The 24,044-nt window shown below is 46.8% G+C and overlaps 1 protein-coding gene across 4 annotated transcripts; it reads right to left on the minus strand.

Moving 5' to 3' along the window:
* Positions 1-894: 894 nt before the first annotated feature.
* LOC142825090 (maestro heat-like repeat-containing protein family member 1) lies at positions 895-15,041 on the minus strand. 4 transcript variants are annotated; one of them, XM_089775779.1, is made up of 5 exons: positions 14,890-15,039; positions 12,570-12,672; positions 11,532-11,597; positions 8,045-9,436; positions 895-7,946 (listed from the first exon to the last, which is right to left on the minus strand). In XM_089775779.1, exon 5 carries the CDS (start codon positions 7,727-7,729, stop codon positions 6,557-6,559), a length of 1,173 nt encoding a protein of 390 aa, XP_089631905.1. In that variant the 5' UTR covers positions 7,730-7,946; positions 8,045-9,436; positions 11,532-11,597; positions 12,570-12,672; positions 14,890-15,039; the 3' UTR covers positions 895-6,556. The 4 variants fall into 4 exon arrangements, with proteins under 4 accessions (XP_089631905.1, XP_089631906.1, XP_089631903.1 ...); XM_089775780.1 differs by having other exon boundaries at positions 895-9,436; positions 14,890-15,041; XM_089775777.1 differs by having other exon boundaries at positions 895-9,436.
* Between the last annotated feature and the right edge of the window lie 9,003 nt (positions 15,042-24,044).

Here is a 24,044-nt window from a genome sequence, read left to right on the forward strand (position 1 = left end):
GACACATAGACTGCGCATCGAAAAAACAAGTTGAATGCCTGTCTAAAACTTTGTGTGATGTGTGTCAGTCTTACATGGACAAGCGGCACCGCTGTAAAGGGCGACGCTGTAAGCAGTGTAAGGGCTTGCTTGTTGGCAACATTGACAATCATTTCTGTTTTATGGACAGCCTTAGAAAGCCCGAAGCCTCAGAAAAGTATATTTTTTATGATTTCGAATGCACGCAGGAGACGGGGTTGCACACTCCCAATTACATTTTTGCGATGGCCCTAAAGCCAGAAAAATCCTGGGAATTTAAGGGTAGCGAGTGTCTTTCTATGTTCGTTAAGACCTTTATTGGCAAAGAGTTCCGTGACTACACATTCATAGCGCACAGTTCCAAAGGTTACGATGCGTACTTTGTCATGAGACAGCTACTGAAGGAAAAGATGTGCCTAGAGCTGATCACTCAGGGTAGTAAACTAATGTGTGTGAAAGTTAAGGCCCTGGACATTCGTTTTATAGACTCTTTAAACTTCTTGCCCATGAAGCTTAGCAAGCTACTGCAGGCGATGGGGTTTGAAGGGTGCAAAGGGTATTTTCCACATTTTTTTCACACCAAAATTACGTGGGGCCTATGCCTGGTGTGGGACACTATGGTGTAGACAGTATGATGCCCAGGGAAAAAGCAGAGTTTCTCGACTGGTATCGGGACCACAGCTATGAGACGTTTGACTTGCAGAAAGAGCTCGCGTATTACTGTCAACAGGATGTTAACATTTTGAGACAGGCTTGTATTCTATATAGAAAAGAGATTATGAACATGACAGAGATGGGGGATGTAGCAGAGAGAGGCCCTGGTAAATTCACTGAGATAAACCTGTATATTGATCCTTTCCAGTACATCACGCTGGCCTCCGTCTGCATGGCGATGTACAGGTTTATGCTTTTGGAGCCTAACACGGTAGCTCTTCTCCCTCCAGACAATTACCACCGGCAGAAAAAGAGATATTCGACCCCATCTATTCAGTGGCTGCTGTATACCTCTTACAAAGAAAATATACAAATACGGCATGCTTTACAGGGTGGGGCACTACAGGTAGGCCCCTACTTTTTAGACGGTTATGCCAATGTTGACGGGGTACGCACGGCCTTTGAGTTTAACGGGTGTTTTTTCCATGGCTGTGTCACCTGTTATTGTGAAAAAGCACAAAACCCTATGACAGGGACAACTTTTGGGTTTCTTTATTACAAGACGCAGCTTAAGACTGACTATCTAAAACGACTTGGTTTTGTAGTGAGGACTCTCTGGGAGCACGAGTGGGAGGTGATGAAAGAAACAGACAGGGAGCTTGCAGGCTTTTTAAACCGAGCCCAGTTACCCCAGCCTCTCAGGCCTAGGGATGCTCTTTTCGGGGGGAGGACAAACGCTATCCGCCTATATTACAAGCCTAACCCCGGGGAAGAAATCCACTATTATGATTTTACCCTTTCGTAAACAAAACCAAAGAATACCCTATTGGACACCCCGATATAGTTTATGACAACTTTGGACCCCTTGCAAATTATTTTGGAATTGCAAAAGTTAAGGTGTACCCCCCGCGAGGCCTCTTTTTCCCATTGTTACCTGTCAGAGTGGGTGGCAAGCTTATGTTCCCGCTATGCCAAACATGTGCGGAAACCGAGCAGCGGGAGACGTGCACCCATACTGATGAGGAGAGAGCTATCCTGGGGACATGGTGCACGGTGGAATTGACTGTGGCCATAGCAAAGGGGTATACAGTGGCTAAAATCTGTGAAATCTGGCATTTCAGTGACAAATCTGACAAACTCTTGTCAGAGTATATCAAATTACACCTCCGTCAGGAACAAGAGGCTTCAGGGTATCCCGGCTGGTGCACAGACGAACAAAAACAAAATAAGTACGTTAACGATTTTTACCAAAAAGAAGGCGTGCGTTTACGCCAACACGAGATCAGGTCGAACCCAGCTAAACGCCAAATTGCTAAACTGTTTTTAAATTCTCTGTGGGGTAAATTCGGCCAAAGAACAAACCTACCCAACACCAGCATCGTAAGAGACCCTGATGAACTCTTTCGGTACCTGTTTTCCCCCAATTACGAGGTTTCATCCTGCGAGTTTATCGACAATGAAACAGCATGCGTGTCTTGGAAGCACGCAAAAGACCGGTACTCTGTCTCTGGCAATACCAATGTTTTCATAGCCTGTTTCACCACCGCTTATGCCCGCTTAGAATTATACAGTCTCCTAGATGGGTTGCAAGAGCGGTGCCTATACCATGACACTGACTCAGTGATATTTGTGAAAAGGGAAGGTGACTGGAATCCCCCTCTGGGGGATTATTTAGGGGACCTCACGAGCGAGATCCCGTCAGATCAACACATCACTGAGTTTGTGTCGGCAGGCCCGAAAACCTACGGGTATAAGCTGTTGGGAGGAAAGGCCTGTATGAAAGTCAAAGGAATTACCCTAAACGTAGCAAACTGTGAAAAGATCAACTTTGACAGTTTGAAAGATCTAGTCCTGGACTATTGCACGGGTCTGCAAGAAAACACCTCAAAAAAGATAGAGGTGCAACAGCCCTCGATTGTAAGAAACAAAAATCAGTGGCAAATAGAGACAAAAACCCTTAAAAAACACAAAGGTGTTTATAACAAGAGGGTCCTAGGAGAAGGGTTTAAAACCCGGCCCTTCGGCTTTTGAAAAATGGATACGAGGTGGAAACACCCCTTTTCTGCAATTCTCGCAGGGCCTAGCAACTGTGGGAAAAGTTACTTTATAAAAAACGTATTGGATAATGCCAAACACACACTGTCTGTTATGCCTGAGAATATTGTGTGGTGTTACAGTTGTTGGCAACCTCTGTGTAAAGAACTGCTCTGTAAATATCCCTTTACCAATTTTGTGGAGGGTCTGCCTAATGCTTTTGACGATGACCATTTGTTTCCTACTAATAAAGTGAATCTGATTATCGTGGATGATCTGATGAACTCTGCTTGTGAAAGCGATGAAATTGAGAAAGCCTTTACCAAGTACGTGCACCACAGGAAATTGAGCATTATGTATATCGTTCAGAACGTATTTTGTCAGGGGAAAAAGAGCCGTACGATTAACCTAAACACTAAGTACATGGTTCTGTTCAAAAACCCCAGGGATAAACTGCAAATCGCTACGCTTGCTCGGCAAATTTACCCCGGCAAGGCTCAATTCTTTCTAGAAGCTTTTGAGGATGCTACCAAAAGACCTTATGGCTACCTGGTGGTGGATTTAAATGCGTCCACGCCAGAAGCTTATAGACTAAGAACTGGTCTTTTCCCTCCAGACTGGCCGGTGGCTTCTACTTTGAAAAGAACAACCGCCGGGTATAAAAAGAGATGATTTATCGGCAGACCCTTTTTAACAGCTGGGGGTTGCCGACCGAAAACATGTCTAGCTGCGTGAAGAGAAACCTGGCTCTTTTAAAATTACTTAGCAAATCACCCCCGCAGCAAAGGAAGGCTATACTGTGTTCGGCCTCTGACGATTTAGTAGCGGCCATCTCAGAACTAGCACTCAATACCTTAAAAGGAAACGTGCCTTTGACGCAGAATCAAGTGAGCGTGCTGAAAAAGAAACGCACGCTTATAAAAACATTGTCTAATAAAAGGGTCTCGCTTAAAAGAAAGAAGCATCTGGTGAAGCAGTCTGGGGGGTTTATCGGCCCTTTGTTAAGTTTTGCTGTCCCTCTGATAACGGGGCTTTTGAATAACCGATAATGGAGTATGCAGAAAAAATGTACCTGGTGCCCAGCCATCAGCTGGAGCAATTAAGGGCTCCCCCTCCAGTGGAGGAAAATATCAGAACAACTGCAACTCGCTTACTGGATGCTGAAATGAAGTCTGTTCTTCAAAGGACTGACTTAGCCGAATACGAAAAGGCTAAACTCTACAGCGCTGTGCTTCAGAGATACCTAACGTACGTGAGGCAAAGTGATGCAGATAAAAGGAAAATAAGTCTGTTTCTACCAGAACAGAGTGACACCGCCAAACCTCCAGAAACAGAAAACACCTCAGACTCTGTGGTTCAGGAGCTGTTGGATAACGTGAATAAGCGTTATAAGAAAAACGCCTCAGTGTTGCTAAATAAGCTGGGCCAGGATAAAACTATCGCTTCCTGGAATGATAAAGGTGCATTTGTGTACAAAGGCTCAGTGGTGAATGGTTCTAACATGCTTGACTTAGTCAGAGCCGTCACCCAGACGCGTTCTGTCCCTAGCAGACATGTACCTAAAGGATGGGATGTGTTTATCAATGCCATGGCAGAACTAAACGTCCCATCTTCCATCATGGGCAGTGCAGACAACAGAGTTCTTTTGGAACGCCTGAAGGCCTCAGCCACTGACGCTGGGATGGATCGAGAAACACCAACTCCTTTTTTGCCTTCTAAAAAACAAAAATTGGCTAAACTGTCTGACTGGCTCAGTGTGTGAAGTTTGTCATGTTCTAAAAATAATTTTTGAACTTGATCACATTTTGCTTTAAATAAAACACTTCTCTATATATAGAATATCTATTTAATAGATATATATTATGTCTAGGTATTTTTTCTGAATTGTTCATTGTTTTTAAGAAGAAAAATTAAGAAAAACAACCATCAGTTGCCTTTAAACCCCTCACCTGGGGTGCTTTACTGCGTGTCAATTTAATTTTCACATCCACCCCGTTCAACAAAAGTTTTTCTTGAAAAAACAGGTGGCTGTGTAGATGACCCAACAACTCCATTGTCCTGCTCTGGGACGTCAGCCTTGCACACCTCACAAATCCTAGATTCTCACCATCCAGCTCTGTTTTTTCGTGTTGTCCAGGAGTGTCTTTGTAAAACAGTCCGGCGGAAAATTGTGTAGCGAGGGTGTCGTCTCTGTAATTGAGAACCGATTCAATAAAGGCCCTGTAAGGGTAACAGTTGTTGCTTTGGCTTATTAGGCGGTCTCCCAATGTAACGTCCAATTGACTGAAAATAGAGGCCACTGGGTAATTCACCAGGCCTACCGCGGCATCCCTGGGGAGTGCAGTCCCATCGCCTTTTACTATCTTGCAACAAAGGTAGAGTAGCGTGTTGTTTAAATCCATATAATCTATGCCATTCCCTGCTATAAAAAAGTCGATGGGGGCAGTTTCTGTCACGGCTGACAGAGGCGGCACCTCGATGTAGATGCTTTTCTCAATGCTGGTCTGCGTAGGGGCTATCTGAAACAAGTCTAGTTCAGATTTGGTGCACTCTTCCGACCCGCAGTGAAGAAAGCCATGTTGACTAAAATATATCTCTTTTACCAGGTACAGAGCGTGTCCTCTTTCTCCCTGGCTTCCTCTTGGACTTTTGCTTATGGCCTGTCCTGCGTGTCAAGGCTCTTCTTTTAAAGGGTTTCGGGGGTCCTGTGCGTCGCGGATATGACGCATTTCTCTTTCTCTTCCTCCTTTTAATATACATCAGCCCTGACCCTTCCTGTTTAGCCGGATTCCCCACCTTCTCCAAGACAGCCTGGGAAACGTGGCCTACCACATCTCTGGCTATGTTTTGAGCGGCTGTTTTTATGTGGGGTTTAATAATCTCTAGCCCTCTTCGCAAAAGCGGTACAGCTTTTCGAAAAAGGCTACGGAATATACCGCCCACGCCGGCCCCGTACATCACAGGGGCTCCATGATATCCAGGAAGGGCATATCCAGCCTGGGCTTTGTAATAGTTGCTGTAGACTTTGGAGTCACCGTAATTTTTTACGATCGCCATAATAGTGTTTTGCTTTTTAGAAACCTCGCTCTTTCCGGGAACGCAGGTGCAGCTTCACAATCACCTTGCCAAAGCGAAATGAAACGCATCTGTTTTGATCCGTCTTTATTTCAATGGTGATGGTGTCGATGTGGTGTTGACTGATGGGTACGTAATGAGGCTTATCGTAGGTGATGGTAACAAACTCATTGTTATTTCCTCTGACAGGGACGCAGCGTAACAGGGGGACAGAAAAGTCCCCCACAAACTGGTGTTCTACAATATCCGTGTATAGATACAAGGAGTTGAAACCCCCTGTGATATCTGCTGAGAAGGGACTCTTCTGGACACTGTGCCCGGGGGCCAAACCCAGAATGTTAGCTAGCTCCCCGAGGGTAGAAAACGTAGCAGTAGCATCGGTGGATTTAAGTCTACATTTTCTACTCACGGGGTCATAATTCATGATAACATCAGGCGGTCCAGAATGACGTGCCACAATGCTATTCATATGTTCCAATAATTCGGGTATAGTTGAGTAATAACCTCGCCGTAGGATATAACTCCATGGTTTATCTCCAAAGGTGATTTGGAAAGGGGTGTCCTCAGTAATGTTGTTCCAGCTGTGTGGATATTGTATTTCCGCTAACCCCACTTCCCAGGCCCCCGGGAGATCCAACGACTTTATTAGCTGTATTGTAAAGGCCGAGCTGGTGTTTTGGGGAAAAACCCCAGAGCTGGCGTTGCTGGGCAGAGTGATGTAGAAGCCCCCGTCCCCCATTTCTCTCCTTGCAGGTGGGATTGTTTTTATTCTCGCTTAAACGTTACAGAGTTGAGAAGCTTCTACCCAACTGTTAAATTTGTTGGGCCACCCCAGCCATTTCACCAATAGCTGCTTTTTTCTTCCTTTCCCTTTCTCTGCTAGAACTTTTTCAATCCTGTAAATCCTGTCTTGTTTGGGGTTCACCTTTTGTAATTCTTCAGGGTAAAACGACCCCGTCACTGTCTCACCCTCATAATCTTTTAATCGGTAGACAGGTCTCTCACCCCTGGTTAAGGCTTCATCCACTATGAATATCTCATCGGTAAATGTTTGTTCATAACCTTTTTTAAAGGCACCTTTGGTTTTAGAGAGTCTCACGTGGTCCCCTTTTCTAAAAGGAACAACAGCCTGTTTTATTTTAACATCATCTCCATAAACAGTTTTCCAGACCTTCAGAGAATTGGCGGGGTTCACATCAGCAGGTCTGGTCCGTATAGTTCTGTGAAAGCTCCAGCTGTAACTCTTTATAAACTCAGATAATATGTCAATGTAGCGAAAGGTATTGTGGGCTGTAAAATATCTCCACATCCTAGATTTTAAAGTTCTGTTAAATCGCTCCACAACCCCCGCTTTGACTTCATTGTTAGTAACAAAATGGTGGACACCATGCCGCTTTAACAATCCACTTAAAGGTTTGTTTAAAAATTCTTTTCCCCGAGCCGTTTGTAATTTTTGAGGCACGCGACCTTCGCTGAAAATAGCTTTAAAGGCCTTGGCTACCTCCTTGCCCGTCTTGTCCTTTAGGCCTAAGGCCCAGGCATATTTTGATAAAATGTCTATCACTGTTAAAATATACTTAAAACCGCTGTTGCGTTTGGAGAACCGGTGCATATCCACCAAATCTGCTTGCCATTGTGCATCCACGTCTGAGACAATGGTCTTGTCTCTTTTAAAATGTATTCGAGCAGGCTTGTGCAAAGAGTAAGCGTCTTGGTCCGAAAGCCATGATGTTACCTGTCTTCTGTTCAAAGTTTTACTGTGCTTTTTGACTGCTTGAAACAGAGGGTTCACCCCACCAAAGCTGCCAGCTTCCCTGGGGGTGTAATGTATTTTCTCTAACAGAGCAATCTGCGTAGACATGACTGTTATTTGTGTTAGTAAAAGATGCTGTAAGTATGGAAGGAACACATTCACACCAACACATTTCATACAAGTTTTATTAAGCATCTGGATTAACACACCCTTTTACAGCCATCTGCAAATGGGCACCATGACACCCCCACCACTATCGCTATTAGGGAGTCCGAGTTAATTCATTCTTGCACGTTTGTTCTCGAGATCCATGTGTCAGATATGAGCAAAAAAAGCGGGCACAAGATAGATTTACTCCCACAGGATTACCGATGTGCAATTTCTCAAAGGTTTCTAGAAAGTCATCGTCGACCTGGCAAGAGATTGTCAAAAAAGAGAATAAGCTACAGCTGCTGGTTTTTAGATTCACAAAACACCCATGATGCCCCCCACCTCGATTTTTTCATTTACCTGTTTGACTTCTTTTCCGTTCACCTTGTCCGACTCCTGGGAGAGATGGGCAGCATCCTCCACAGGGACAGATAACGAGAGGCCGTCTAGCTCGTCAGGCTGCCGTGGGAGGAGTTGGGTTTCGGGATCAGATCCTGGTGTATCCAATAGCAGAGGGGGCAAAGGGCCCCTTTTTGCCTCTCCCTCGTCCTCGGAACTGTTGCTGATGTGGCACTTTCTTCTCATGTGGTGGAAGGCCCTCGTCACCAAAACAAACTCCAAACTTCTGGTGGGGGTGGTGAAAGAGTCCATGTTTCTGCTCAGCGTTTGCACGCTCTCTGAAACACGCGCTCTTGGAACAAGATGGCTTCTTTTGTGTGGCGCTAGAACTTATGGGGAAGTGCTATGCTCTGATTGACAGAGGGTGTCACGGGAAGCTCTTAGAGGGGTCACACGACCAGCTTCCGGTCTGGTCAACGGGTCCCAGAACTGCACCCCCCAAATGGTCAAAGCGATTTGTGGGGCGGTCCTACAGGGAAAAAAACCCTCCTGATTGGTAGAGGGAGGCAGGGTGAGTTCTTAGAGGGGTCACACAACCCACTACTGGGCGGGTCTTCCGGTCCCGGAACTGCCCCCTGATTGGTCAAAGCAGTTCACGAGGCAGTCCTACAGGGAAAAAACCCCTCCTGATTGGTGGAGGGAGGCGGGGCGAGTTCTTAGAGGGGTCACACGACCCACTTCTGGGCGGGTCATCCGGTCCCGGAACTGCCCCCCGATTGGTCAAAGCGGTTCGCGGGGCGGTCCTACGGGGAAAGCCCTTCCTGATTGGTAGAGGGAGGCGGGGCAAGTCCTTAGAGGGGTCACATGACACCCCTTACTTCCGGTCACCTGCCCCTCTTGACCCCGGATGTATTACCCCCAAGGGCGGGACTTCCGGTGACAGGGGACGGGCCTAACGGGGGTCACATGACATCCTTTTTTACTTCCGGTCACCTGTCCCTCTCGACCCGGATGTACTACCCTCCAGGGGCGGGACTGCCGGTGACAAGGGAGAAGGAACTTCCGGGGAGTCGGGGGGGGGGGACTTCCAGGGTCAGGTGGCAGGGCTAATGTTTGATTGATGGTAGGGCCCTTATACTACTCTCCTACCCCATAGCAGAGCTGGCCGCATACCACCAAGGTCTAGCTTCCCACCGAAGTATATGAGGTGCAAGCTGGAAACAAGCTGGCACAGACAGAGCACATTGTCCTCCAGCAATCCCTCTCTTGTTCCCATTCAAGGTAGCAGGAGCTCTTTGATCTATTTGTCTGTGCTTCATTCCCCGAGCACTCATCCAGGTCAGATGTCTCTTAGGACCTGAGTTGCCACCATCTGGACAATGGGACTTGGGTCATTCTGTAGTACCTGGAGAGCTGGAATTACAGAGAATATGACTCACTTTTCATATAGTCACCTATGCCTGCAGTAGCTGGAGATTTAGTACCAGTGAGTACCAAGCTACAGAAGCTCTCTGTACAAACAAAGCTTTAGGTTCCTCCATTGGGATCCTTCCAAGCTCCAAACTGAGATGGAGGAGGGGGGAGAGGGGAGACCCTGACCCTACCAGAAACTCATCCAATTGGAAGGTGCTCCATTGACTCAATAGCTTCTGCTTTTAAGTTATTTTACATCTCCTGACAGAAATAAATCTGATGGTGTGGAGTTTGGGGTAGCAAAAAGTGGCTTCCAGGGAGCCGATGGAGCCCAAAGAGTGGATCACACAGGTTGGGAAGAGGCATTGCCAGGATAGCCAGGAGATGCACTGACTTATATCACACTGGCTGCAGTTTCCTCCAGGTACGTCTACACCGCAAAGTTAATTCAAAATAACAGCTGTTATTTTGAATTAACTTTAATAGCATCTATACATGCAAACCGCTATTTCGAAATTAATTCGAAATAGCAGAGCGCTTAATTCAAATTTGGTAAACCTCATTCTACGAGGAGTAACACCAAATTTGAAATAGCTATTTCAAATTAAGTGCTGTGTAGACAATTAATTCAAAATAGGGGGCCTCCAGCCCTTCCCAGGGAGCCCTGGTGGCCACACTGGGCACAACCAGGAAAACTTGCTCTCCTCTCCCCCTGGCCCCAGAGCCATTAAAGGGATAGACCCTGGCCCGTGCCAGATCCAAGCCTACCAGCCAAGAGCCAGCAGTGGCCACTGGGGCCCCTGAGCCAGTAGCCACAAAACGTGAGCCAGCAAGGCACTGGCAGCCAACCCTCCACTGCTCCTCAGGAGCAGTCTGCCAGCACCCAGGAGCCTGACAGGGGCTGGAGAAGGCGGGTGCCTTCCTGGTCCAGGGTGGAGATCATGGACCTTATTCAGGTTTGGGAGGGATGCCCCAGCATCCATGATCTCCGCACTAGACAGAGGAACACGGCCGTCAATGGCAGGATAGCTGCCAGCCTGGCCACCAAAGGCCACATGCGAACCCAGGAGCAGGTTTGCATGACAATCAAGTTGGTGCGGTGAGACCCCCAACCTTGGGCCCTGATCTTCCCTTCTCCTTTCTTCCCTTTGTTTCTCCCTTCCAACTTCCTCCTCCCAGGTTTCACCCTCCCCTCTCCCACCCACTCTATTCCTCTCTCCCACCTCCTTTTCCCAGTCTCCCCAGAGGTTCACCCTGTTGTTCAATAAACCCAGTTTCTATTTTTGAACATACATGTCTTTTATTTGACATCAGGAAGGGAGGCTAGGGAGGAGTAAGTAGATGGACGTGAGGGAGGAATGGGGCACGAGCCCCCGGTGGGGAGGACCGGGGTGGCTCTGAGGGCTCCTCGGGGTGGACACTCTCCTGCAGGGCCTCCTGGATCCTGACAGCCCCCCGATGGACTCCCCGGACGGTAGCCTGCAGCAAGTGCAGCTGGGCTGATGGCAACAACCCTACGAGACGCACCGGTGTGCCCAGGGGCAGCTCTGGCTCCATGTGGCCGAGTGCTGTGGTGTCCCGAGTGCAGGCACTCAGGGCACTCCAAGACAGGACTGCTTTGTTGTCCCTCCTCGGGGTAGACAAGCGAGCGGGGAACCCTGAGAACTGTCTGTTCGGGGTGGGGGTAGGGTCCCGTGAAGCACGGAGCTCAGTTAGCCTGAGGCAGCAGCCCCACACACTATGTCCTAACCTGATGCCCTGCCAGCACTGGTTCCGGCCAGCCTGAACTTCGGTTCAGGGTCCACTCAGCGTGGACGCGCTATTTCAAAATAACAAAATGCTATTTTGAAATAGGTTTTGTGTATAGATGCATAATTCGAATTAGCTTAATTCAAATGAACAATTTCGAATTAAGTTAACTTGAATTAACGCTGTAGTGTAGACGTACCTCTTTCAGAGCAGACTAAAGCTGAATCTGTCCTTTGATGTGTGGCTGATGCACTTCACACCTGTGGTATCAGTTACTGCTTGCTTGTCAGCTAAATTTCTTTATAACTCACTAATGAATAGGATTTCACCTGTATTTGTTACTTACAGGTCAACAGATGTTCCATGTCCAGCCATTTCATATTTTTGGTGTCCGTATGTTCCAGGATGATGCCTAAATAAGCAGTGTAAAATAAACATCAATAAAAAACCTTCTCTTGTTAAGTGCAAGGTGATAACATTGGCCCTTTGGCTTCTATTGTGGGTCTAAGGTGAGCTGTAGGCAAGAAAATACTAGAAAAGTTTAGCGTCCACACTGAAGAGAATAAGAGAAAAAAATTAAGAATGTTTACATAAAACCTCATTTGCTTTAAACAATCTATGTTCCTCTTGCCACTGCTGTCAGTTATTGGAGATATACTAGGATAGTGTATTAATCTAGTGGTGTGAACAAAGGGCTGGGGCCAGGAATAAGTGCGTACTAAGCAAGGATCTCACATGGATAAATTAATTAGGCCACAATGCTTGCCTGGCTTGCATGGGTGTGCTAAGGAAAGGATGGCACAGGGCCAAAGGGGAGGAATCTAGTGCTTCCTGGGCAAGGCAATCAGGAACCTGCAACAGCAGGCACTGTGTGGCGGTGGCCTGCCTACCTCCCAGTGATGAAGCACCAGTAAGGAACAGTGAACAACACTGAGCTTAGGTCTATAGTTTGAGTCCACACTAACTCTGACTACTAAAAATAGAGTGCAGGTAAGATGACAGAAGCAGTCGGAGGAGCTAGCCACCTTGAGAACAGACTTTTGGGTTTGGATGGGATCATCCTTGGAATAGTTAACCCCTCCTGCTACTCCTGCCACAGCTACTCTATTTTTAGCACACTAGTTTGATCGGAGAATAAACATACCCTACGTGACAGTGTGCCAGCCTCTGCTACTAAATGACTGCGCCATCTCAAAGCATTCTATTGCAACTTACAAATTCCTCCTAACACCACACTGGAGAAGTAGGAGAACATTAACATCTCCATTTATGCATGAGAAGTCACAGCACGGAGAGATTAATAGTAGCTCAGTGCTGCACACAGGGACTTTTTCTGTCTACCTCAAAGGGAATACCAAAAGGGACACGGCACACTTTCTCTCACCAGCTAACTTGGCTGCAACTGCCCGGATCTCTTCCCAGCTGCTGCAGAAGTATGTGATGGTAGTTTTGTAAAAGTTCTCCAGTAGCTCAGCCTTCTCTTTGGCCTAGAGAAAATCAGGGACACATGAGCTCTCTCTGGCTAGAAATGCCCTTTGACTGCCAACACATGCCTTTACAAACCACAAGTAAACAGTCTGTGTTCCTCTTGCCACTGCTGGCAGTTATTGGACTCACTCAGACTTTTTTTTTAATTTAAACAAGTAAATAAAAGAAAGGACAGGAGGCTGTGTAGAAGTGGGGAAAGTGGGAATCTATGGCAGATTTACATTCCTCTCACCCTCAGTCCTGTATCCCACTCTAATAGGGTACGTCTACACTACAACGTTAATTCGAACTAACTTAGTTCGAATTACTTAATTCGAACTAAGCTAATTAAAACTAACGGATCTAGACTAAAAAACTAGTTCGAATTAGCGTTTTACTAATTCGAACTAGCATGTCCACATTAAGTGGACCCTGAACCGGGCTTAAGGATTGCCGGAAGCAGTGCCGGCAGGACATCAAAGGAGGACTTAGAGCGTGGAGATGCTGTCTCAGGCTAGCCGAGGGCTGTGCTTAAAGGGTCCCAACCCCCACCCCGGACAGACAGTTCTCAGGGGTGCCCCGCTTGCAAAGCAGTCTTGGCTTGGAGTGCCCGGAGTACCCACACTGGGCACATCACAGCACTTGGCCATCAGACCGGCTGCACTTGCCGCAGCCTGCCATCTGGGGAGATGGGACAATTGGGGGGCTGCAGGAGAGCTTCCACCACAAAAGCCCGCAGAGCCAGCCCAGTCCTCCCCACCGGGGGCGCGTACTCCATTCCTCCCTCAACTCCTTCCACTTACCCTTCCTAGCCCCTCTTCTTGATGTACAAAATAAAGGACAATTGTGTTCAAAAATGGAATCTGTCTTTATTGAACAAAACTGGGGGAGACTGGGAAAAGGGGGTGGGAGAGGGGAAGAGAGAGGGTGGCAGAGGGGAGGGCAACTAAAATGATCAGGGGTTGGGAACAGGTCTCATATGAAGAGAGGCTAAAGAGACTGGGACTTTTCAGCTTAGAAAAGAGGAGACGGAGGGGGGACAGGATAGAGGTCTCTAAAAGCAGGAGTTGGGTGGAGAGGGTGCATACAGAAAAGTTCTTCATTAGTTCCCATAAAGAAGGACTAGAGGACACCAAAGGAAAGGAATGGGTAACAGGCTTCAAACTAGTAACAGAAAGTTGTTCTTCGCAAAAGCACAGAGTCAACCTGTGGAACTCCTTGCTGCTGGAGGCTGTGAAGGCTACAACTAGAACAGAGTTTAAAGGGAAGTGAGATCAAGCCATGGAGGTTGGGTCCATGGAGTGGTATTAGCCAGGGGGTAGGAGTGGTGTCCCTGCCCAAGGTTTGTGGAAGGCTGGAGAGGGATGGCACGAGACAAATGGCTTGGTCACTGTCTTCGGTTCATCCCCTCCAGGGTCCCTAGGGTTGGCCGCTGTCGGCAGACAGGCTACTGGGATAGATGAACCTTTGTTCTGACCCAGGATGGCCATTGTAAGCTCAGTGCTCAGGGTCGGGGGTCTCAGTGGACCCCCTTGATTTTCAGGCACACCTGCTCCTGGGTGGCCAGGCTGGCAGCTCTCCTGCCCTAGCCGGCCACCTTCCTGTGCCTAGTGCGGAGATCGTGGATGAGGTCCACGATGTCCGCACTAGCCCAGGAGGGAGCCCGCCTTTTGCGGTCCCGGGCAAGCTCCCAGGACCCGCCAGCCTGGTCCCGGGAAGAGGGGGAGGGCTGGGGGGCATCGGGTGGGTGGCTCGATCCGCACCAGGTGCAGGGTCTGCTGGCTGGGTGCTGGCAGGCTTGCACCTGGCACGGGCACCGTAGCCAGCCCGTGCCCCTTTAAGGGGTCCGGGGCCGGGAGGGGGGCATAGAGTTTCCCTGGTGTTGGCCGGAGTGGCCACCAGGGAAAGCTGGGGAGGGCTAGCCTCCCACTAGTTCGCATTAAGGGGCTACACAGCCCTTAATTCGAACTAGTAAATTTGAACTAGGGTTAATCCTCGTGGAATGAGGATTACCTAGTTCGAACTAAGCGCTCCGTTAGTTCGAATTAAATTCAAACTAACGGAGCGCTAGTGTAGCACCTATGAAAGTTACTTCGAACTAACGTCCGTTAGTTCAAACTAACTTTGTAGCATAGACATACCCATAGATACTTACATTGCCCATCACACATTCCCCCTGCTTCTACACCACAAGCCTATGCTGTCAATAATCTCATATAATTCTGTAGGTCACTCACAAGGTGTCTGCAGATATCCATCTGGAGCTCCTCAGGGTTCAGCTCGGTTCTCCAACTAAGATGCTCATTAAGTATAGTTTGGAGCCTCTTCAGTCCCAAAAATGGGGCACAGAGATGAAATGTAGCTCTGCACTCCTGAAAAAGAGGGTTGCACCACTGAATTGTTCCATAACACGTATTGTGCTCATTCAAATGGAACTCATGTCCTTGACTGCTCATCTACCCCAAGAATAAAAGGGATTCCCCTGAAGTAATAGACAGAAAATATGCCAGCATGACTTTAATAGGGGGAAAGGGATTCTACTTCTGGAGTATTGCATCCAATTCTGGGCACCCCATTACTTAAAAAATGTTGATACATTGGAGAAAGTCCAATGGAGGGCAACAAAGATGATTAGGAGGCTGGAACACATGATTTACAAGGAGAGGCTGAGGGATTTGGGATTATCTAGTCTTCAGAAGAGAAGAGTGAGGGGAGCTTTGATAGAAGGCTTTAACTACCTGAAGGGGGATTTCAAAGAGGATGGAGAGAGGCTGTTCTCAGTGGTACTAGATGACTGAATGAGGAGCAATGGTCTCAAGTTACAGTGGGGGAGGTCTAGGTTGGAGATTCGGAAAAACTATTTTACTAGGAAGGTGGTGAAGCACTGGAATGGGTTACCTAGGGAGGCAACGGAACCTCTAAATCTAGAGTTTTCAAATCCTAGCTTGACAAAGCCCTGGCTGGGATTGTTTAGTTGAGGCTGGTCCTGTTTTGGGCAGGAGGTTGGACTCAGTGACCTCCTGAGGTCTCCTCCAAACCTATGGTTCTATGATTTTATAATACTGAAAACTGGAGATAGCAGCAATGTTTTTTCAGAACAGATGTAGCTATGAAAGCTGCTTCACTAGGCATAGCTGTGGTCTTTCCTCTGTTGTGGGGAGGCAGGAATGTGGGGTGCAGAGATAGGCAGGAATGAACTCTTGGGATCAGACCCATGACCTATCCTGAACTCCAGTGAGACAACCCTGGCTGCTAAGGACCAGCCTGTCTGGGATTGACTCAAAAGGAGGGCAATGAACTGAGGGAAGAATTTAGGTCTCCACTGCGGGAAGGAATAGCAGAGCTCCCCTGGCATCAGGAGGAAGATTCTTTTTGCTTAGTAATTAAGTCACTGTCATTCTTACCATTGAAACCTCAGGGCTTGGATCTTGCAGGTGCAGCAGAAGCGTGACCCAGCTCTGTCTAACCTGCTTGGCAAAATAGTCCTTCCATTTTCTCTTTGCAGAGCCGGCCAGGATACCAAACAGGACAAAGGCCAATGCACGAAGAGTGTTGTCATCCTATAGCCAAGAAAGCCACACAGGTTGGTAACGAAGAAATAACCACATCATGTATCTAGCACAGCTGTCTCTTCTACATTAGGGTAGAGTGATTCCAACTACAGAAGTTTAAAAGAACTGGAATTAATCAAGTTTGGGCCAAATGTGTTGATTCATCAAAATACTTTGAAGACAGTTCAATTTTGACAAAATTCTTCCAGAAGCCAAGTAGGGGTACTTGGTCAGCTTCTTGGTGACCCATCTAGCAGGCTAACTGGGATCTTGGGCTTCCTGGCCCTCACCTTCAGAACAGCCTGTCTGGCAGGCTGACAAGGAGCCAGGAAATGTGCACCCTGGCACCTCTAATTCCCAGTGTTTCCAGGTTCCCTGTCTCCAGCATAGTCTGCCAGTAGACTGCCCTCAGGCAAGGCTCCCAGTAGAGCTGGGTTGAGAATAGTATTACTGTTTCACAAAGAGTTTTGAAATTTGGGCTGGGGGGTGTGTCCCCCAAATAGGAACAAAACCAAAATTTGAAATCTCAAACTTCTCTGCAAAATGGAATAATTTCAACCATCTGACATAAAAATCGTATGGAGCAGGCCCAAAACAGTCTATTACACCCTGTATGCCCATTTTCCTTGGTATGCAGCTACCTAATCTAGTATTCATACTTCCTTTGCCATTCTCATTGGAAATAAAGATGAACAGAAGGGTGAGACTGAAGGAGCAGGGATGGCATCCTCATTTTCTTAATTCTCTGCTCCTCCATAAAACACATCTCTTCCCTAAGGCCTAAAATCACTTCATTCTGACATGAACAATGCCCAGTGAGGACACATCATGCATTGTAAATGGAGCCTCATCAATGTCAGCTGAACTGGGGTTGAAGGCTTCTGTTCACGTACATTATCGAAGTACTTCCGGATCTGTGTGGTGAGGTCTCTGAAGGAAGAACCTATGTCCTTCCCTTTCAGCTCGTTCAGAACGTTGGCCAGGGCCTTCAGGCTTTCGGCAATGACTTCAGAACTGAAAGTGTCTTCTAAAGTCCTGATCAGTGCCTCCAGAAGAAACTTCTTGTACTTTTTCACCTGTTCAGACGTATGACATTAAAAAACACTTTCCACTAACCACATTTCTAATATGTTTTTTTAGCAATTATGAAGCAGTGGGAATTTCATCTGCCCCCCTAGTGACCTATAGCTATATTTTACATCAGGTACTAGCTACAATAAGCCAAATTCTGTGCCATATTACACCTATGTAATCCTATTAGATTTCTAATTACTTAGATTTGAAGGCCAAAAGGGACCATTGTGATCATTCAGTCTGACCTCCTTCACAACACAGAACCTCCCCAAAATAATGTCTGTTTGACTAGAGCACCTCTTTTAGAAAAACAGCCCATCTTGTTTTTAAAGTTGCTACTGATAGAGACCCCACCACAACCCTTGGTAAATGGTTCCAATGATTAAAATTACCATTAAAATGTATGCCTTACTAGCAGTCTGAATTAGTTTAGCTTCATTCCCCCTCCCTCCCCCATTGAATCTAAAGGCACATTTTCTAGCCCTTTGAAAATTCTTGTGACTCTTCTCCAATTTATCAACATCCTTCTTGAATTGCAGGCATGATCCTGACATAGTATTCTAGCAGTTCTCACACCAGTGCCATAAGCAGAGGTAAAATAACTTCTTTATTCTTATTCAGAATCCCTCTGTCTATGCCTCCGAGGATCACCTCAGCTCTTTTGGTCACAGCTTTGTACTGGGCGCTTACGTTCAGCTGATTATCTATCATGATTTGAGTTTTTTAGTGTCTCTGTTTCCTGGAATAGAATCTCTCATCGTGGAAATAAAGCCTACACTCTTCATTCCTAGGAGTATACATTTACATATGATCATATTAAGTACATATTGTTTCCTTATGCCCAGCTTACCAAGAGAACAAACCTGCTGTGTATTGACTGCAAAGAGGTTACAGGGGTATGAGAGAGCAGACGTTGGCCTAGTGCATTGTGCATGGCCTCTGTAAATCCTGAGCAATTGTTTCCTTTAGTTTCTCTAGTTATGCTGCATTGTATTCAGTATTCTATCTTACCTTCTCAGGTGCCCCATAGACTAAATTGCCTAGGCCTCTTACAGCCATTTGACGGACAATGCTGTTATTGTCCCGTGACCTTTCTTCTAAGCTATGTAAGATAGACTTAAGGATCTTCTTCTCCCTGAGTATGGGATCAGTCATTAGCTGAAATAAAATCAACATGTCCATTAGCTCTAATATGTTCATTAAGATAGCGAATATAATTTGAGGAGACACGTAATACACTGTAATTTATTATTCTATATGAATGAGTACTGTGTTAAAAACATGGATTTTTCCTTTTAGGCACTATAATGGGTGATTGCTCATCCCTTGAAAGCCTCTCAGTGACTGCATTTGATACCACAGTCCTTTTCTCTCCCAGGTGCATCCTGCCAGTCGATCTTAGTGAGTCTTCCATGGCTCAGCCCTCTGGCCAAGTCCCAAAGTCCAAACAAATGCCTTTTAGGTCCTGTTGCCCTCACTAGGGTCTTCAGCCCCAACTCTGGACCCTTTATAGTCTGTTCTTTGTTCAACCTCTCCATAAGCCTTGTCCCCTTCATCGGGTTTATGCCACTGGGGAACCTGAGCCTGCCCACTACTCTTGGTTCCAACCTAGAAATAGCAGCGAGTCATTGCTTCATTTCAGTTTATTGCTACTTTTTCCTTGGGTTCTTCCTATGGGGCCACTTTCAGTTTCTCCCTCTAATTATATGTTTAAGGCTCGTAAGGACTCTCTCTCTGCAAATTCAGCTTCAGAAAATGCTGCCTGAAATAAACCCCTGTGAATTGGTTTGGTCAGAGAATAGCATCTTTTCTTGGCCCTCCTTTCCTGAAAGGAACTGACCTAATAAAGCCCTGTAGCTCCATATATCTGAGCCAGCTGGGCTCTGATTGGCAGCTTTCATGAGGCCTCTCTAGGCAGACCTTGAAAACCCACGTTTGTGACTCCTTTCCTAGGTGGGGTGTAGAAAGATTTTGGGGCACAAACAGATTCCTAGAACCACCAGATGAGCCTCTAAAATAGCGACTTAGCGTAAATGTGAAATATGACACAGACGTTATAGCAAGGCTGTGGAGAGGGAGGATGCTCCAGTAGTTAGCAGCCTAGGACTTAGGAGGTTCCAGTTCAATTTCCTGCACCCTCAAAGACTTCCTAGATGATGTTGGGCAAGTCACTTGGGCCTTCTGTGCATCAGTTTCCTGTTTGCAAAATGGGACTAATAGTGTTTCCCTGCCTCACAGGGGTATTGTAGGGATACATACTTTTAAAGAGTTTTGAGGCACTCAGATACTACATTATCATTTTGAAGTACTCAGATAATACAAGTTTCTAAAAGGATGTTTTAAGGAAGATGGAGAAAAATTGTTCTCCTTGGCCTCTAAGGATAGGATAAGAAGCAATGAGCTTAAATTACATCAAGGGAAGTTTAGGTTGGACAGCAGGAAAAACGTCCTGCCTGTCAGGGTGGTTAAACCCTGCAATAAATTGCCTCAGGAGATTGTGGAATCTGCATCACTAGAAATATTTAAGAGCAGGTTAGACAAACACCTGTCAGGGATGATCTAGACTGTGCTTGGTCCTGCCGTGATGGCTGGGGATTGGACTCGAAGACCTCTCAAGATCCCTTCCAGTTCGAATGTTCTATGAATCTATTATTCTAGATTAATGAGAATCTAAGATAGATGTTAATGTATTTGTATGTTGCTTATTTTATAGTATTAGGACACTAGATTCATTTAGAAGATTTGCTGAGCTAGACCAAAATCAGGAGCTGTTGGTCAGTATTAGCCCTAGGAATTGTCAGAAAAGGTCTAGTAATGCAAATTCTATGGCTACATCTACATTGGCATGATTTTGCACAAAAGCAGCTGCCAGTCTACACTGGCGGGGAGTTCTTGCACAAGAACACTGACATTCTAATGTCTAAAATCAGTGCTTCTTGCGCAAAAACTATGATGCTCCCGCTCAGGAAAAAGCCCTCCTGTGCAACTGTTCTTGCGCAAGAGGCCAGTGTAGACAGGCCACATTAATTTCTTGTGCAAGAAAGCCCAATGGCTAAAATGGCCATCGGAGCTTTCTTGCGCAAGAGAGCGTCTACACTGGCACGGATGATTTTGCAGAAAAGCGCCTCTTAGCACAACAGCACATGCCAGTCTAGACGCTCTCTTGCGCAAATATTCTAATGCAAAAACTCTTGCGTTAAAAGTATGGGTATGTCTACACTACAAAGTTAATTCGAACTAACAGCCATTAGTTCGAATTAACTTTAATAGCGGCTATACATACAAACTGCTAGTTCGAATTTAAATCGAACTAGCGGAGCGCTTAATTCGAACTAGGTAAACCTCATTCTACGAGGAGTAACGCCTCGTTCGAATTAAGTAGTTCAAATTAAGGGCTGTGTAGCCACTTAATTCGAACTAGTTGGAGGCTAACCCTAATCAGGTTGCCCTGATGGCCACTCTGGGCCAAACCAGGGAAACTTTTCTGCCCCTCTCCCAGCCCCAGAGCCCTTAAAGGGGCATGGTCTGGCTACAGTGCCTGTGCCAGTGGCAAGCCTGCCAGCACCCAGCCAGCAGACCCTGCACCTGGCATGGCATGAGCCAGCCACCCGCTGCCACCCAGCCCTCCGCCTCTCCCCAGGACCAGGCTGGCGGCTCCTAGGAGCCTGCCCAGGGCCACAAGAGGCAGGCGCCCGCCTGGTCTAGTGCAGAGATCGTGGACATTATCGAGGTTTGGGGGGAGGCCTCCAGCGTCCACGACCTCCACACTAGGCACAGGAATGCAGCCGTCTAGGGCAGGATAGCTGCCAGCCTGGCCACCAAAGGCCACATCCAAACCCAGGAGCAGGTTTGCATGAAAATCAAGTTGTTCCAGTGAGACCCCCGACCCTGAGCCCTGCGCTTAGTACATAAGAACATAAGAATGGCCGTACTGGGTCAGACCAAAGGTCCATCTAGTCCAGTAGCCTGTCTGCCAACAGCGGCCAACACCAGGTACCCCAGAGGGGATGGACCGAAGACAATGACCAAGCAATTTGTCTCGTGCCATCCATCTTCAGCCTTCCACAAACAGAGGCCAGGGACACCATTCCTACCCCCTGGCTAATAGCACTCCACGGACCCAACCTCCATGAATTTATCTAACTTCTCTTTAAACTCTGTTATAGTTCTAGGCTTCAAAGCCTCCTGTGGCAAGGAGTTCCACAGGTTGACTATAAGAAGAACTTTGTGTGAAGAAGAACTTTCTTTTATTAGTTTTAAACCTGATGTCCATTCATTTCATTTGGTGACCTCTAGTCCTTATATTATGGGAACTAATGAAGAACTTTTCTTTATGCACCCTCTCCACACCACTCATGATTTTATAGACCTCTATCATATCCCCCCTCAGTCTCCTCTTTTCTAAGCTGAAAAGTCCCAGTCTCTTTAGCCTCTCTTCATATGGGACCTGTTCCAAACCCCTAATCATTGTACTTGCCCTTTTCTGAACCCTTTCTAAGGCCATATCTTTTTTGAGGTGAGAAGACCACATCTGTACACACTTCTGAAGATATGGCGTACCATAGTTTTATACTTCCCCTCCTCCTTCTTCCCCTGGCTTCCCCCTTCCAGCTCCCTCCTCCCAGGTTTCTACCTCCCCTCTCCCACCCTCTTTCTTCCCCTCTCCCACCTCCTTTTCCCAGTCCCCCAGAGGTTAATCCCCCCCGCCCCCAGTTTTGTTAAATAAAGAGAGTTTCTTTTTTTGAACACGTGTCCTTTATTTTTTACATCAGGAAGAGGGGGCTCGGGAAGGGTAAGTGGAAGGAGGTGAGGGAGGAATGGGGCACGAGCCCCCGATGGGGAGGACTGGGGTGGCTCTGCGGGCTCCTCGGGGTGGAAGCTTTCCTGTAGGGCCTCCTGGATCCTGATAGCCCCCTGATTGACCTCCCCCGGATGGCAGCCTGCGGCAAGTGCAGCCGGGCTGATGGTCGAGTGCTGAAATGTGCCGAGTGTGGGCATTCAGGGCACTCCAAGACAGGACTGCTTTGATGTCCCCATCGAGTTAGACATGCAAGCGGGGAATCCTGAGAACTGTCTGTCCGGGGTGGGGGTCAGGTCTTCTTAAGCACAGCCCTCGGCTAGCCTGAGGAAGCAGCTCCACACCTTAAGTCCTAACCTGATGCCCTGACGGCACTGGTTCTGGCCAGCCTTATCTTCGGTTCAGGGTCCACTCAATGTGGACATGCTATTTCGAATTAGCAAAATGCTAATTTGAATTAGTTTTTAGGTCTAAATGCACTCATTCGAATTAGCTTATTTCAAATTAACTAATTTGAATTAAGTTAATTCGAATTAGTGCTGTAGTGTAGACATACCCTATTTGCGCAAAATCTTGCCAATGTAGACGTAGCCTATCTATATCTTGCTCACTCTCTCTTAACCAGCAACTAGAATAGGCAGCTAGGCTAGGATAGGCCCCAAAAATAACAAAGAGAAAATGATTAAGAAAGGTGTAATGAAGTTCCTTATGAGATTTCCTTATAAAGGACACATTCTACTATCTAAAATGAATTCCTGTGAACTGAACTGTACAATTCCCCAGAGAAAGGTAAACAACAGATAACAGCCTAATGGTGGAACTGCTCATACCTGAGCAAAGAAAGCTGTGCTGGTGACTCGCTGGTTTTCTGATGGGGAATTTACCCAGGGAAGGAGGCTCTGTATGATCTCCACTGTTATTAGTCCAGATCTTTGCAGAACCCTGGAAGACAAAAGGAACCACTTATGGGGCAGACTGTGCACTTCAAAAGCTTAGCTGCTATGACCATACAACTCTAAAACCAACGCATGGAAGCTCTGTGTTTCTCACCCAGGGCACCCCGCACAAAGCTATACCTGAAAGTTCCCTGTCAGTCACTCTATTTGTTGCCGATCCCTGAGGATGAAGTGCTGTCTCCTAGATCTCTTACCTCACCAGCAAACACACCCCCTCGTGGTGAGTCTGCGGATTTTCAAGAAGCATCCAAGTTTTCTGCTTCCACAGAGTTCTTATCAGCTTCTCATTCGTAGCCTTGAGAAGCACAGCCTCTAATGCTTCAATAGAAAGCCTGGGGGAAAAGAGGCACAGAACTGTAGTAACCAATAGAAAGGCACAGCCTAAGCAGTCAGGAAACCCCAGTTACTTGTCAGGTCTGTTGTTCATTGACAGTTCATCCATTGACAGTATCCTGGGGACCACTGTTTTTGGAAGGACTTAATTCCAGGAGGTATTTCAGTCTCATGCATCTCATATTACTAGTGTTGCTATGGACAACATTTTGCAGTCACTTTCTCCTATCTGCAAGGTGTATGGGCACTAGCACAGTACAGTAATATGGAAAAAATACACAACCAGACCCCAAAAGCTGGGACACAGAGAGATTAGTGATCACTAATGGTTATTTTGGGGCCCTATGTCCAGCGAGATGTGACAGGGTGCTGAGAGCTTGTACTTGGGGTCAGCACTCTGGTAACTACTAGTACTAATTAGCTTCCCCAGAGAAAGCCTAATTGGATAGAAATGTACCTGATTGCCTGGCTAGAGTGGGGCTATAGAATCAACAAACCTATTATCCCATTAATAAGGAATCTGCCTAAAGGGACACCCACAGGAGTGTTTGAGGGAAACAGAGAGCAAAAGAGACAAAATGCTAGAGGCATCTAGATAGACTTATGTGTAGTGCTGGGGAGGAGCCGGTGGTCGTGGTACATGTAGGTCTCAATGACATAGGGAAGGGTAGGAGAGATGT

This window comes from Pelodiscus sinensis, chromosome 1 (assembly GCF_052426305.1).
Source record: "Pelodiscus sinensis isolate ZL-2025 chromosome 1, ASM5242630v1, whole genome shotgun sequence".
NCBI classification, from domain to species: Eukaryota; Metazoa; Chordata; order Testudines; family Trionychidae; genus Pelodiscus; species Pelodiscus sinensis.

What these genes read in the sequence shown, in the direction of transcription:
- LOC142825090 (XM_089775779.1), bottom strand. Translation starts at nt 7,729, where the DNA reads ATGCTTAATAAAACTTGTATGAAATGTGTTGGTGTGAATGTGTTCCTT.